Source organism: Olea europaea, chromosome 1 (genome assembly GCF_002742605.1).
Source record: "Olea europaea var. sylvestris chromosome 1, O_europaea_v1, whole genome shotgun sequence".
Lineage (NCBI taxonomy): Eukaryota > Viridiplantae > Streptophyta > Magnoliopsida > Lamiales > Oleaceae > Olea > Olea europaea.
In genome coordinates, this window is record NC_036237.1 from 22,034,753 (window position 1) to 22,049,493 (window position 14,741).

Below are 14,741 nucleotides of genomic sequence, written 5' to 3' on the forward strand. Positions count from 1 at the left end.
AATTTGAAAAGAAACGATGCATATGTCGTTCTAGTTATTATTTTGTGCCTAGGGGGAAGTTTCAAAATCGTTATTAGAATAAGAGCATTTTATACTAGAACGACATCAACGACTTTATATGTCACCGGAACGAAGTGTATATCGTTACATGAATATGCACAATATTTACATTCTGAATATGTACAATATGTAAACTTGAAAATTATAAAAAGTCACGAAAATATGTAAATTATAATTACATTTAATATCGTAGTTATAACGTTCTAGTGTAACCACTCCTAAAACGATATGTATGACATTATAGTTACGATTGAATATGAACGATATCATTCTCGTCGAAAATTGAATTGAAAAGACATAATGTTGTTTACTTATTCCATAGCGTGCACCTATGTGTGTTTGATATCGAAACGACATAAATATTATTTTTTGTATTTTAGGAACGAGTTCAATGTCGTTATACAAATCAGTCAAGTAGAGTGTATTCGATGTTGAAACGATATCGAAGTCGTTTTATATTTCAGGAACGATTTCAATGTCTTTATGCAAATCAGCGAAACAGTGTCAGCTCATTTCCATTCCACATTTTTATTAAGTTGATAAGTTAAATTTTACGATTTCTTCAAACTGCAAATACCTTGGTGCTGACTTATCCAAATCGACTTTTTTTTAGTCGAATAGTTCTTATTAATTACAAACTTTAAAATGAGTCCAATATCGATATACTACATCGCTTTTTATTAAAATCTAATTATTGGATTCTAAATAAGATAGAAATTTAAAAAATATTTTTTGTCCATTTTTTTTTTCAAAATATAACGATAAAATTTATTTTAAAAAATTTCACGTGTTATAATAGGTGTCTAATGAATAAATGACTTAATAATTGTTTTCAATTAATTGTTGTCTAATGAATAAATGACTCAATAATTGTTTTCAATTAGTTGCTAAGTTATGGACAATGTTAAAACTTTGGGTGCATCGGAGATCTATTACGAAGAAGAGATGACCTTAAACTTAAAAAGAAGAGTTCAAATTCTAACGAGAAGATAATTTTGAAGGGGAAGATTTTTTGAATTCGAATGAAGAGAATGTTGTGTGTGTTAGAACATGAATGTATAGATATTAGAGCCAACCCGATAATCTACTCGAAAAAAATCACCGGGTCAATAGTTCAACCGGTGGGTTATTGTTAAAATTTAATTTTAATTTAATAATAAATTCACAAACTAACAGCTTGTTTGGGAGTGATTTTTTGGTCTAAAAAATTGATTTTTTGATCGTTAGTTCACTATTTCAGCCGTCATATTTGACTTCTTCTTTTACAGGTGTGCCTCACTTTTCTCCCAATGGTCAAAAAATCAATTTTCAAAATCACTCCCAAACAGACTCTACGTCTTAACTTATTAATGCAGGATATAATTAGGGGTCAATAAATTTCCTGCGCCCATTGAGATCCATATTCCTTGTCAAGTGACTTTACGAAATCAATCTTTAATTAGCGACTACAACAATTATCCTAACAAATAAATGCATTAAAGATGTGTAAAAAAGTCTTTTGACACTTTTAAATAATTAAATTTTTTTTTATTTTTATAATTTTGGTCAAAGGCCAATTGAACAAAATGTCTATTAGGGTGGCCTTTCCAACTCATTTTCCCTCTTTTGTAATTGCTCACTATAGATAGAATTGAAGTCTTACTCCATTCACACAGAGAGTCCAGTACACGATCACTTTAAATAAAACTATTGTAAACAAGAAGGGTGTCTTCCAGAAAGAGCCGCATGTCTATAAACATCACCAAAATGCTGACAAAGAGTTCCAATACAAGTACAGGCATCTAATGCTTATGAACAAAGCAGGATCCAAAAGAATATCTCATTATGTGTTAAAGTTGTTTAAAATTGGGGTCCATTAATCATGTGCAAATTTTTTATTACTACAGTCTCTAGAATATTTACCGACAGTTCTCCCAATTCTCTCCATAAACCCACAGAGAGGACAGGGGAAGAAAGATTGTTGACTTCCGTTTATGGCTAAGATCAGTGCTTATTTTGCCGCGGCATGTTACTTATATGTCATGTCAGTGGCGGTCACAGCAAGAGTGCTGTCAGTGCATCCTTATTTGAGTGGCCTTGAAAAACCCATAACCAATATTTTTGATACTTCGAATTATGGTATTTTACAGATCGGCAATGGATTGGCCAAGACGCCTCAGATGGGGTAGCATAATTTTCCCTTTTGTTAATTTTTTACTTAATTTTTATTTGATCTTGGGTTGAAATTAATGACTTGATATTAGCATTTGTTTGTATTGTAAAAGCAAAAGTTGGATTTTTGCGTAATTCAAGTTCTTGATATTGAAGATTTTTTCATTTCTGTTCTGATGTTGGTTAAGAATATTTTTGGTTTTAAAAGAAAATAATTGATACACACGTCTTCCTAACTAAAATTTGGAGTTAGGTATATGCAAACGTAATCATCGATCATTTTCAAGCATCTGGTTTCTAGTTAATTCTTATTTAATAAAATTTCTGGTTTTCATTGAAGAGCTGATTCGATTTAATTTTTTATTATTATTATTTTTGTGGCCAGATGGAATAGCTGGAATTTCTTTGCCTGCAATATCAGTGAAAAAATTTTCAAGGAAACGGGTAACTGCTTATCTGTGCAATTATTATCGCTTGATAATTGGGCAGTTGTTTGTTCCACAATGTTGTTTGTAGTTTCATGTTTTAGGCTCAAGATAATTGATGTGTTGAAGAAGGTGAAAACTTTAAAATACAGGTTTAATATAGCCCCTTTTTGACACCCATTATTAGGTAAATTAAAGAGTTTTGAATAGTATTTGTTGGGGAATGTGTGGTTAAAAGTAAAGAAATTTTATTGATTTATGTATCGACTATTTTATTTAATGAATGTGTGGTAGAGAATCATACTGTAGCAAACAAATTAAAATTTCAAAGGTTGTCAAATACACCTATAGTTTCATCGTTTTCTAGATACTTTTTAAATTTTCAGTTTACTTATTGAAGCTATTAAAGATTAGTAACCTTTATTTTGCTCTTTGACAGCCGATGCGCTTATTTCAACTGGTTTGGCGAAGTTAGGCTATGATTATGTGAATATAGGTAACCAACTGGCGTGTCTTTGAACAAGTTTCAAGTTCGGTAATTGCCTTTTCTTATCTATTCATTATTGTGAAATGTAGATGATTGCTGGTCTGAATTGGTGCGGGATTCGGAGGTAAACCACTGCTAAACTGCTTGATCTAAAATCTTAAGTTGTTAGAGAAGACAACATGTGTATCATCTAAATCTTGTCTTCAACACATCCCATCACATGTAGGCAAAGTTTTTATCGTAAAAGCCTGACACGTGCACGATTTCATTAAATAGTGGCAGCAAGACTTAAACCGAGGAGCTTTGCCTAACATGTTAAATCACTTGATTAAAAGCTTAAGCCATTAGAGAGAAGCAAATGTATATTAATTAAAGATGTCTTCAATTTGCTGCTATGAACTCTCTTAACTGTAATGTTTTTTGTGCATTAAGTTACCAAAGACCATGCTAACGTTAAATTCTGTGCTCGGCAGAGGGATCGGTATTTTTTTCCATTCGGGGAAGTTGAAATTTTTATTTCAATTGATGTTGTCCCAGTTTACTGAAGCATATCAAAAAATAATTTAGCCGACGATAAATAGAAATGATACAGTTATGAAGTTTCTCATTTCGATTATTGGCTGGACTGGTTGTGCAGGGTCAATTAGTTCCTGATTCTGGAATGTTTCCATCAGGAATTAAAGCTCTTGCTGATTATGTGCACTCAAAGGGCCTCAAGCTTGGCATCTACTCTGATGCAGGGTAAAAAGAATTTCCTAATATCTGGTCACAATGACAACACTAGCACTGTTACTGTTTTGTCGCAATTAAGTGGAATATACTGCTGCAATTGAAACACCACAGGACTTTTACATGTCAAGTTCATCCTGGATCACTTGGACATGAAAATGATGATGCAGCACGTTTTGCATCATGGGTTAGTGTTCTCCTTTTTTTTTTTTTGGAAATTCTATTTTCTCTCATATATGCTTAATTCATTTAATTTCAAATCTGAAACCTTTATGGAATATATTTAATCTTCAGGAAACCAATTAAATACTATTCAATTTTGAAGTTTCTTGATAGTTGATGATGCAAAGGATTTGGTGTTTCTCATCTATGGTATTATGTTTTCTTTGTTAATGGCATATTTTCTACAATGGCTCTTAAATGTTCCCTGTTTGTTGTTCTTTAGGGCATCGATTACTTGAAGTATGACAACTGTTTCAATCTAAGCATCAAACCAGAAGAAAGGTTTGCATCTTGTTTTATTTCATAACTTGAAACTTATATGTTCATCTAACTTTGGTTCCACGTTTCTCAGGTTCCCGCCAATGCATGATGCCCTAAATGCAACTGGACGGACCATATTCTATTCACTATGTGAATGGTAATTTCTATCATTTCAGGGCTCCATTTTTCTAATGTTTATCTTTTCTTGTTAGATCTAAAATCTTCAATTGCACTCTAAGAGTGGCTTTCTCTACAATTTGAAGGGGCTTGAATGACCCTGCCTTATGGGCAGGCAAGATTGGAAACAGTTGGCGAACAACAGGAGACATCAAAGATAATTGGGAAAGGTTCTGAAGTCCTGTGTCTAAACTGTTTGGTGTGCAATCTAGGCTTTACACTGCATTATCCCGCATGTTTGAATCAATTCCAATTTTATAGTTTTAAATGGCCTTTTAAGAGGACCATGAACCATAAAAATTAAAAAAATAATAATAATATGTTGATGTTGTTTCACTAGAAAGCATTTTTTTCTTTTTTTTTTTGAGAGAAAATTTTGTTGTGTTTTGCTTATTTAAAGGTATTTGTTGTGACATGGGATCTATCAAAGGCTGTATTGATACTTCTGTTCTGTATTGATACTTCTGTTCTGTTTTTTTTTAGCATGACTACAATTGCTGATATCAATGACAAATGGGCAGCCTATGCGGGGCCTGGTGGATGGAATGGTAGGAATATGATCTATTCTCTATAGTTGAGTGCATTTTCAGCTCCCCAACTCTCTTTTGATACTCTGATTTTAATGCTATTGCCTTGACAATTTTTGGCAGATCCAGATATGTTAGAAGTTGGAAATGGGGGAATGACTTACCAGGAGTACCGAGCACATTTTAGCATTTGGGCTTTGATGAAGGTGCTTTTAAACTAACGAGTTTCGACTTAACTGCTAGTTTTAAGAACTAAGGAGTACCACAATGTTATCACATTTGCTTGCATGAGACCATCATAGCTGAGAATTGTTGATTACTTTTTAGCTTTGTGGGTCAGTTTTTTCTGTCAGCAGCTTCAATATGGTATTCAGGTACCTTCTATAGCTGGGGCTGGGACTCTGTCTTTTTATTTTTATTTTTTTAGTAGGAAAATGACCAGACCAAATATAGAAAAAGCTTAAGGTGCTATTATAAATTAGTGAATGGAAAGATTGTGTGCTCGTAGCAAATCTCATTAAGAGAGAATTTGCACCCTACACTGGTGTTAGTCAGAAATTGGATGTTTGTTTCCCAAGATACAAAACGTTTTTCAAGAGTAATACGGTACTATATTTTTGTGGTGTCTTCCTTTTAATAACTTGACATCCACCAGCTTAAATGCATGAATCTTTCATCAAAACCATTGTCCAACAATGCAGTATTCTAGATATCAACATAAAAGAACATTCCCCTTCTTGATCCTTCATGAATTAATTGGCGTTTTGTTGAATGTGCAGGCTCCTCTTTTGATTGGTTGTGATGTAAGAAACATGAGTGCAGAGACATTGGAAATTATAAGCAATGAGGAAGTTATTGCTGTAAATCAAGGTAAAATACTTCATTTTGTGTTTGGACAGAAGGATTGCACAAGAAAATATAATAAAATGAAATGGAGATGGACATTGCTGGGTTATTTTAGATCCTTATTTCTATTTGGAAGACACATTAATTCGTATGAGTCGAATCAATAGGATGGATCGAACCAGTCCTTGTTCAGGCTTTGCCCTTGTATTTCCATCTAGATAAATTATAGAGGTTATTTTAAGCCATTAAAGCAAGTAAAATCTTATCTCTGCTTGCAGATCCACTTGGGGTTCAAGGAAGAAAAGTTTATGCATATGGGCCTGATGGTTGCTATCAGGTGTAGACTCTTGCATCTTTTGCACTTCCCCTCGTTTATTTTAAACAGAATACATTCCGCAATCTGCAATGATGTTAATCCATTGAATATTCATCCTTGAAACGTTGAACGTGTTTGGTGATGATAATTTAGTGAATATAATACAGTATTTGGATGTCAGCATGTGACTTCAAACCTCTTGTGCAGAAATTTTTTACCCTGGCTTACACAAACAAGTTTTGTTATGAGTAGTTCTCAGGTTTCTTATCTGATATGTTTTATTTTCTGTACATTAAACCTTCGTCTATCAATTGACCATGAGTTATTTTTCCTTTCCATTCATCAGCTTACTTTGAAATAAATTTTTGAATTTAAATGACTGCTTTCATATGATAACTTATATAGTTCTGCAAGAGAAAAAATTAAATATATAAGTAAAACTTCCACTTAGCAAGATTGATGTTTTAGCATAAAATGTAAAGGTTGAGTTAGGTTGCGTTCCTTGACTTTCACTCTGATACATGACATGGCCATTAATTTTGTATTAAGGTTTGGGCGGGTCCATTGTCCGGAAGCCGTCTCGTTGTTGCTCTGTGGAACCGGTGTTCAAAAATTGCCACTATTACTGTTAACTGGGCTGCACTAGGACTTGAGTCTTCTACCATTGTCTCTGTAAGAGACTTATGGAAGGTGAGTAGTGTTTCTCTATTTAATCCCATCTGTAAAGCATTTCATGGTCGAATGAGGGGCTTGTCAATAATGTTTCCTTTTTTGTCGATTATATACATGCAATTACCTCTAGAATAAATTGTCATCAACAGCCATAAATGATTTTAGACCCCATAACCATAAGGATTGCCTGATCGTGGCACTTCATTATTTTCATCGTCTTAGGCCCCTGTGATAAATATTTTCTTTTGCTTATTTCTTTTTAGTTCTCAGGTTTTTTATTTGTTTATCCTCTCTCTTTGCACTTCCATGTTTTTTCCAGACATTCTGAAATTGTGTTGGAGCAGCATATTATATAACTATGGCTATTAAGCATCGCAAATTGACATGATTGCAGTGATCTCGGTGGCTATGAGTCAACGCTTTTCAATTTTCATTTTTCCCTTTATTGTTAATGCCACTGAAATTGTGGGCTGAGGAATATCTCTTCTTTTCACTGCCACTGAAATGATTGTGAACACAATGAAAAAGGAAATTTCACCATTATCACCATCCTCTTCTAATTTCCTTGTATATTCCTCTTTTTTCTCTTTCTTTTCCGGATTGATTCAGAACATATTATGGTTTCTTTTATCTTTCCTGTTCTTGTTGGTTGCAGCATGAATTGGTTTCTCTGGATTCCGTGTCCTCATTCACTGCTACAGTTGATCCTCACGGCTGTGAAATATATGTTTTCACTCCAGTGACGGTGACAAGCTCCTCTAGTTAAATTGTTACTCGAGTAAGCTTCAAATCTTGGTACAACCTTTTTTGGTTAGTTGATATCCATGTTGAGTATGAATGAAGTTAGTATTACTTGTCATTTTAATGAAGGAGAAAATGTTAGGTATTTTCGTCTACATGCATTGTTGTGGTTGTGTCATTCATCGTTTCTATGTCGGTAGTACAACTCATGTCTGATAGAAGTTTGCAAAATTTGTAGTACTTTTCTGCTAGTCCAGAGAACAGTGGAACTGGGATTTCAAGGGAGTGCGATTTGTATCAGTTGAATATTGTAATGTCATATATGTTTGTGTGCTCTTGTTGTGAACTGAATTAATCTACTGTTTTCCCCCCCTCGCTTCTTCTTGAGAGGTGATGCAAATTAATGGACTCTTGGAATGGTTTGACACCAGTGGAGTTGTATTTTAACATTTTATACTCTTGTTTGGTAGCATATTGATATTGAAGTCATCCTTGTCCCCAATTATGATGCCCTGAAAACACGTCTTGTTCCTCACCTCAATACTCCCAACGCCTCTGTCCCAACTCTCCCTTTTGCCATCCTATTGCTTTTCCTTTAGCGTTTGCCCCTCTCTCCTGCCATACTGGCTACTCAGGTGGTTGGGACTTTATCGAGCAGCTCCATAGTAGTAACTTAGGAAGCTGCTGGACACGGCCGAGTAACGGGGGATGCAGAACTGGGAACAGAGGAAGAGGCACATGCATGGAGGGGACGGGGAGGACTGGGATATAGATAGGAATGAGGGTAAGTGAGGAAGATGAAGATCATTACAAGTAAAATTAGACATTTGATCTATAACAAGTCTTTTGAACGGAAAAATTATTAGTGGGCACTTTTCACTTTTGTCACACACGAGGGCTATTCTGAAAAATTTGCCACAGTAGTTTTATTATACAGGGTTATTTTCAATTTTAGTGACTCACTTAAGCATGTAATATTGAATTGGTCTGGTCTGGTCTGGACAGTATTATTGATGATATTTTAAATTATTCTATTCTTAATAACTTTCATCAACTCAACCTTACAAATATGCCATCAAAGTTCAGCAGTATCTCCTTGTTGACAGTGAAGTGAGATGAAGAATGCTTCACTTTCTTCCGATTGAAAAAATTTGAGATAAGATCAAAACTCAATTCACAGTGAATACCCATCTTGTCAAGCTTAAACGTAGTGCTATGAATTCATCATAAGATAATGACAATAATAAAATAACTAAGAACAAAATAAGAACACAAAGATTTATGTGGAATTCCAAGATAAGAAAAAATCATGGGCAGAAAGGAAGAAATTCACTATAATCAATAGTAATTATGTTTACAATATCAAGATCTCAATACTCTCAATTAAAATCTAAATGCTCTAACTTTCAAGATGTTGTTGAATGTGCATGTGGAGATACGACAATGTGGAATATATATAGAAGAATTCATAAAATCCACAAAATTTCAAAAAATCCGTCAAGCGCCTCTACGCCGGTATTTCTTCGTGGTGCCTCTGCGCTGCAGCTCTCCACTCTAGGGTTTAATTTTTCCAATGATGTTTTCACCATTCCGAAGTCATTTTTCAAGCTAAACTCCCAATCCTTGATCAAATTTGATCTCCATTAATTAGGACTCTTAAAACAAAAATTCCTCAGACTTTCTACTCAACCAAACACCAAATCCCATAGAATTTGGGTCCCACCACAACATATATGATAAAAATAAAAAATAAATTAAAAAAAATTACATATAAAGAATATTAGCATCCCTCTTCTACAGTGAACACTCGACTCCTGTAGTAGTGAGTCAGTTAGGACACTCCATGTCGATGCATTATTGCTATTAGATTCAGCTTACACTGATCCCATTATTCCTCGATTTTTCTCCTATTGAGTAGTAAGGATGGGATTTATGTCATAGGTGGTGACGAGATTAGTAGTATCAACGGGCATATATATACCACTCAATCTGTTTGAACTTTGAACGTAACAGTCAGAAAAATTCAGAATTAATTCAACGATAGGAAGACAAAAATTCATACTAAAATCCAATGTTGTTATACAAGACAAAGAACATTTGTTATGATAGAACACAGGACTCAAGTCCAACTGGAGAGCAAAATAAGTGAAACATAAAATTAAAGAGAACCATAAGTACACTGCTATCAGTACTCAATTCGGAAAATCTAAACTGCAGATTTGATCATCTTAATTAAAAGAATATTTGGCTCGTTATATTAAACAAGACTGAACACTACAATGAACAAGAATTTTTTCTCTTAATATTGCCAAGCACGGTCCAATCCACATCGCCAAATGTATTTTTAGGCATCTGGATTGGCTTGAAGGTAGGCCTCGATGGCCTTGAACATGGCCATGGTCTTCTCTTTGCCTTCCTTAATTTTCTCCTCAGTGATCTGAACATCTCCCTTGGTGTTATAAATGCTTCTGCTCTTACATATACATCCTCCATCAGCATTAGCTAAAATTTCAATATGATAAGTGATTGATTCGAAAATTCCCATCAGAACTTCCCCTTCAAGAATGCTGTAACTCTGTGTGAAATTTTCTGTGTCAAGAGCATCGACATGGTACTTCACACTCTTAAACTGGCTGTCCTCGCCAAAATTAACGAGCTTGATGGTTCCAACCCCTCCATCACCCTCGAGGATTTCGACACTTTCAATAGCCCGAGGCATGATCTTGGGTATTAGGTTGTCCGAGTCGAGGACAATAGCCTCGAACATTCTAGCTGCAGGGACCGAGGAAGTTATCTCGACGTCACAAGCTACGACGCCCATGATAATTTTTTACTAAGTTGGAAATGATATTGTTCTGATTAAATGGCTTGCTATTGTTATTTATAGTAATATTTTGTGAATTAGTTTGGTAACAAAAGCATGTGAATAGTTTTGTTCATTAATTTCACTCATGGAAACTCTGAAAGCAGCCCAGGATTGTTGACTCGTATTCATATTTGTATGTGAACAATTGAAAGAATGTGATTCTATTTAGCGTGAGAAATATGGAAGTAATTTAATATTGAGCACCCAATTATGGGCAAGTTTTGAGCATTCTAGATTTCCCTGTTCTTTTTTCTTTTTTTCTTTCTTTTTATTTTTCACTTTTTGTTTACTTTTAAATTGAATATTGAGCATCCAAATATATAGAGATATTCAATGAAACTGGACAATAACGCTTCTTTGAAAATTTTACTTATATATTAGGCCAAACATCCTCAGAACATTAAGTTGCAGTAAGTTACTTTCTTTATCATAAGTAAAGTTTGTCAGTTGTTATGTCCATTTCAGCTTAAGAAACAAGTAAAAACACCGTCGGAATAAATTCGATATGGAAAAGGAAAATCATTTATAATAGTAGCCCTGATTAGACTTTCAGAGTCAGGGATTCAATGTACAGATTTTATATGAAACTGTGGCTTCACACAATCCTAGTCAGCACTTTGAACATATATGTATAGCTGACTATATGTATCTATATGTAGGCCCCTAACGGGTGGCTAACCAGCCACCACTGCAGTAGAGCCATCACGACAACGAACAAGACTTAATTTTCGTGTCCAATATGGTCTAGCCTAAAATTGACCACCTTCAAATGTTTGTCCAAATTGCCAATTCCCTGGGGCAATGTTGTAGGTAGTGACAGTTCTTCCATCACTGGTCGTGACTTGAAACGAGAGGCTTTGGCCGTTGAGGTATGAGTTGCTTTGCCAGTTTTGCCCCCAGTTTCTAGACATCTGCTGCCATCCTGTGTTAGAACCCTTGATTGATACAGAATGGACATCCCCAGCACCACCAACGTTTGTGATCAATACAAGGTTAAAATAGGAATGCCCATTTATTGTAAACCTTATTCCTCCCTTCTTTGTGCAGGGCACCCTGTCAAGATCAACAATTAAAAATAATATCAGAAATATATTTTCAGAAGGTCTAATCATAGCAACCTTTGTCTCTTTTCTTTGTAATATTTTTCACAAATTGACACCGACAAAACTTGAACTCTTTGATTTTTATCTATTGAATAATGTAATTCAACTCCATTGCCCACTAAATCTAAGTATTAGTCTTATCTATTATCATATAACGAAGCTAATCTCCTGTTCATAATGGATAGGATAACAATTGCCCACCATTGACGTAGCGGCCACATCAACGATCAAGCCGTATTTTGGTAACGCTACATCAACAAGCAAGCACTATAACTTCTATCGACTATGGGTAGATGACATGATACTTAAGGATTCGTTTAAAAATTTTAAACTAATATAGTCAATGATAGGTGTTACTCCATGTTTTATGAACATTTAATGTCCATTGGAATCCATGTGACCCCAGTTTACACTGACTTTTTTTCAAGCAAGTTGGTTTTTATTATTCAACTATTTAGACTATGGTATTAGAATATGTTCTTATATATGATATTATAACGTGATTAGTACCTTCGGAATGAAACCGGAACAATTCCAGCTCGGTATTGGGCTATCTGCAAGAAAGCAGGCTCAGCCAAATCAAAGTGCTGGAGAGGAGGATTGCACCACCCACCATTGTCATTAGACAGGCCAGGGTTAGGAGGGCAGAAGTTTGTAGCCGTGACGGTTATGGTCCCCGGGAGGCACCATTGCGCGTCATTGGAGCAAGTCATCTCGTAGCACGAGCCACAGCTCAAGCCATTGTTGAACAGAGCAGTGCTTAGTGCTGCGGTGTTAGTGCCATACCCTTGACTATACAAGTTGCCATAGCCACAAGCTCCTCCTGCATTACCAACAATGTACATTCTTTCCTTTAGGAATTATACAAGACAAAATATGGTTTATTTGATAAAATGTAGCGTTCAATCAAGAACTCTGGTTTATTTGTTAGGTAGATTGTAAAATACTAATGAAGAAAAATAAGCTAAAAAATTATACTACTATCCAATATGGCGTACTGGCACGTCTTTAGGATATAATATTGAGAAGCATTTCACATACCCATCGTGCCTGATGCATCGCCTCCGCCGTAAAAAGTAGCATGACCACTTTGCCATCCTCCATAATCACAATAGATTCCATGGATGCATAAGAAGAAAACAAGAGAAACAATGGTGACTACTTGGATAGCCATTAAGAAAGACGAGAGAGAGAGAGAGAGAGACTCAATCGTTGAGGGTTTAGTACAAAAAATGGGGTCAGGGCTTTCTTTATATAGAAAAATAGGAACTAGGAATGGGGGATATGGCATGTATGCATAGTAGAAAATGACAAGTTTGCAAGAAGCACAAGAAGTAAGTCAAATTGATTTAGGTCACATACAACAGAAGATGCACATGCAATTGTTCCAACTTGAAGTACCAACTGCTAATCTAATATACCCTACAAGCACATGCATTTCTCAACTCTATCTTTTGTATTTTTATTTTTTACTCCAATCTCTATTCTATTTTCATTTATTCTTAGACTTCATGCTTTCTAATAAAAAAACTAGTTTATTATATACAAATTTATAATATTTTAGCAGTACTTGTGGTGGAGATATGAATTTATGCATGTTCAAATGGTATCCAAGTGAAGTGCCGAGTAAAAGACGAAATAGTATAAGATAAACGTTCCTTTCTTTCCAATATCTTAAACAAAGTGGAATTGTAGCTTCTCCACATGTATATAGTAATGTTGTTCGAACTCGATTTATACTTAATTAGCTGGAGTGAACCCTACACATTTGACTCACTTCGGCCGACTTAGTTTCATCCTACTCAATGTTATAGTTTATGTCATAAAGTAGAATACTTTTTATTGAAAAATAGATTTTCATAACAAAAAAACTATTTTACATTAGTTGAGATCAGTTGCAATATATTTTTCATATCATCGCATTTATGTGCTAGATATAGTTAGGGATGACAAATTGACTCGTCGGCTCGAACTATCCATGACTTAGCCCGAAAAAAGCTCAAGCCGGCTTGGTTCGAGGCTAGGCTTGGGCCTAGCCCCATCTTGGGGTGTAGGGCCGAGCTCAAGCCAGCTGGAAAAAAAATGCAGCAGGCTGTTGCCTTCATGAAAAAAAATACCGAGCCGGAAGCTTTGGTCAAACCTCGATTTTTTGGCAGAGCTTTTGCTCGACTTAGCTCGAGCCAAAAAAGTCGGACTTAAAAAGTTCGAGTAAGCTCAACTTGGCTCATTAACACCCTTAGATATAGGGCTCGCTCTTTCAAAAATATTTCAATTAGTATTTTCTCAAGACAGAGTACTGCATAAAATTATTAGTGTAAGAACACTAGATCAAAAGTTGTTGCCTTAAGGTCAAAGTAGAACGTCTTGGACAACCAAAACCAATGTGAACTCAAGAGGATGAGCATTTAACATTTTAGAGCCTATATTTGTGGCATGTACCATGTGCTCACTTAATTATGCTAATTAATTACAGAGGTTTGAGATTCTAATTTCAAGTTCAATGTGATGAGCAGGCTATATAAATATAAAATTCTAAATAAATCACATATTATTACTCTACAAGAAACTATGGCTTTCTCGTCAAGATTTTTTCGACCAACCAAAAATTAATCGATAAAAATGATTTCATATAAATATAAAATTGTAAATGAATCACATATTATTATAGCATACAAATGAATCGTATCTCATGCACCAACGTGAAAGGTTTTTTTTTTATCATCTTATCCTTACTCATTTATGGGATTTTACTTTTCTCTAACTTGTTATACTTTTAAATAAGTGATGATTTTACATCGCAATTTTATTAATTATCAACCATCCATGAAACTTTAGCCAATGGTAATTTAGCGAGTGAATTGTCCAAATGGTCACTGAACTTTACAAAAGGTTTCTAAGGAGTCACTGAACTTTATAAATCGCCTAAATGGTCACTGAACTTTGCAAAAAATTTCTATGGGATAATTAAACTTTAAAAATCACCTAAATGATCACTAAACTTTGCAGAAGGTTTCCATGAGGTCAAGAAATTCAGTAACCTCGTGGAAACCTTCTGCAAAGTTCAGTAACCTCGTGGAAGTTTGTTGCAAAGTTCAATGACCATTTAGGTGATTTTTAAAGTTCAGTGACCCTGTAAAAACCTTTTGCAAAGTTCAATA

At 34.8% G+C, this 14,741-nt stretch overlaps 3 protein-coding genes across 3 annotated transcripts; 1 reads left to right on the top strand and 2 right to left on the bottom strand.

Moving 5' to 3' along the window:
• The first annotated feature begins 1,761 nt into the window (after window positions 1-1,761).
• LOC111397171 (alpha-galactosidase 3-like) lies at window positions 1,762-7,985 on the top strand. The gene is made up of 15 exons (XM_023023944.1): window positions 1,762-2,224; window positions 2,597-2,655; window positions 3,076-3,132; window positions 3,213-3,247; window positions 3,761-3,864; window positions 3,967-4,039; window positions 4,298-4,356; window positions 4,427-4,492; window positions 4,599-4,682; window positions 4,996-5,060; window positions 5,163-5,245; window positions 5,819-5,909; window positions 6,164-6,222; window positions 6,751-6,891; window positions 7,529-7,985. Exons 1-15 carry the CDS (start codon window positions 2,034-2,036, stop codon window positions 7,637-7,639), a joined length of 1,278 nt encoding a protein of 425 aa, XP_022879712.1. The 5' UTR covers window positions 1,762-2,033; the 3' UTR covers window positions 7,640-7,985.
• A 1,560-nt stretch (window positions 7,986-9,545) lies between these two features.
• Window positions 9,546-10,698, bottom strand: LOC111397181 (major allergen Pru ar 1-like). The gene has a single exon (XM_023023955.1). The coding sequence runs from the start codon at window positions 10,433-10,435 to the stop codon at window positions 9,959-9,961; it is 477 nt and encodes a 158-aa protein (XP_022879723.1). The 5' UTR covers window positions 10,436-10,698; the 3' UTR covers window positions 9,546-9,958.
• A 277-nt stretch (window positions 10,699-10,975) lies between these two features.
• LOC111397188 (expansin-A8-like) lies at window positions 10,976-12,828 on the bottom strand. The gene is made up of 3 exons (XM_023023967.1): window positions 12,625-12,828; window positions 12,094-12,406; window positions 10,976-11,533 (listed from the first exon to the last, which is right to left on the bottom strand). The coding sequence occupies exons 1-3, from the start codon at window positions 12,755-12,757 to the stop codon at window positions 11,230-11,232; spliced, it is 750 nt and encodes a 249-aa protein (XP_022879735.1). The 5' UTR covers window positions 12,758-12,828; the 3' UTR covers window positions 10,976-11,229.
• Window positions 12,829-14,741: the final 1,913 nt, after the last annotated feature.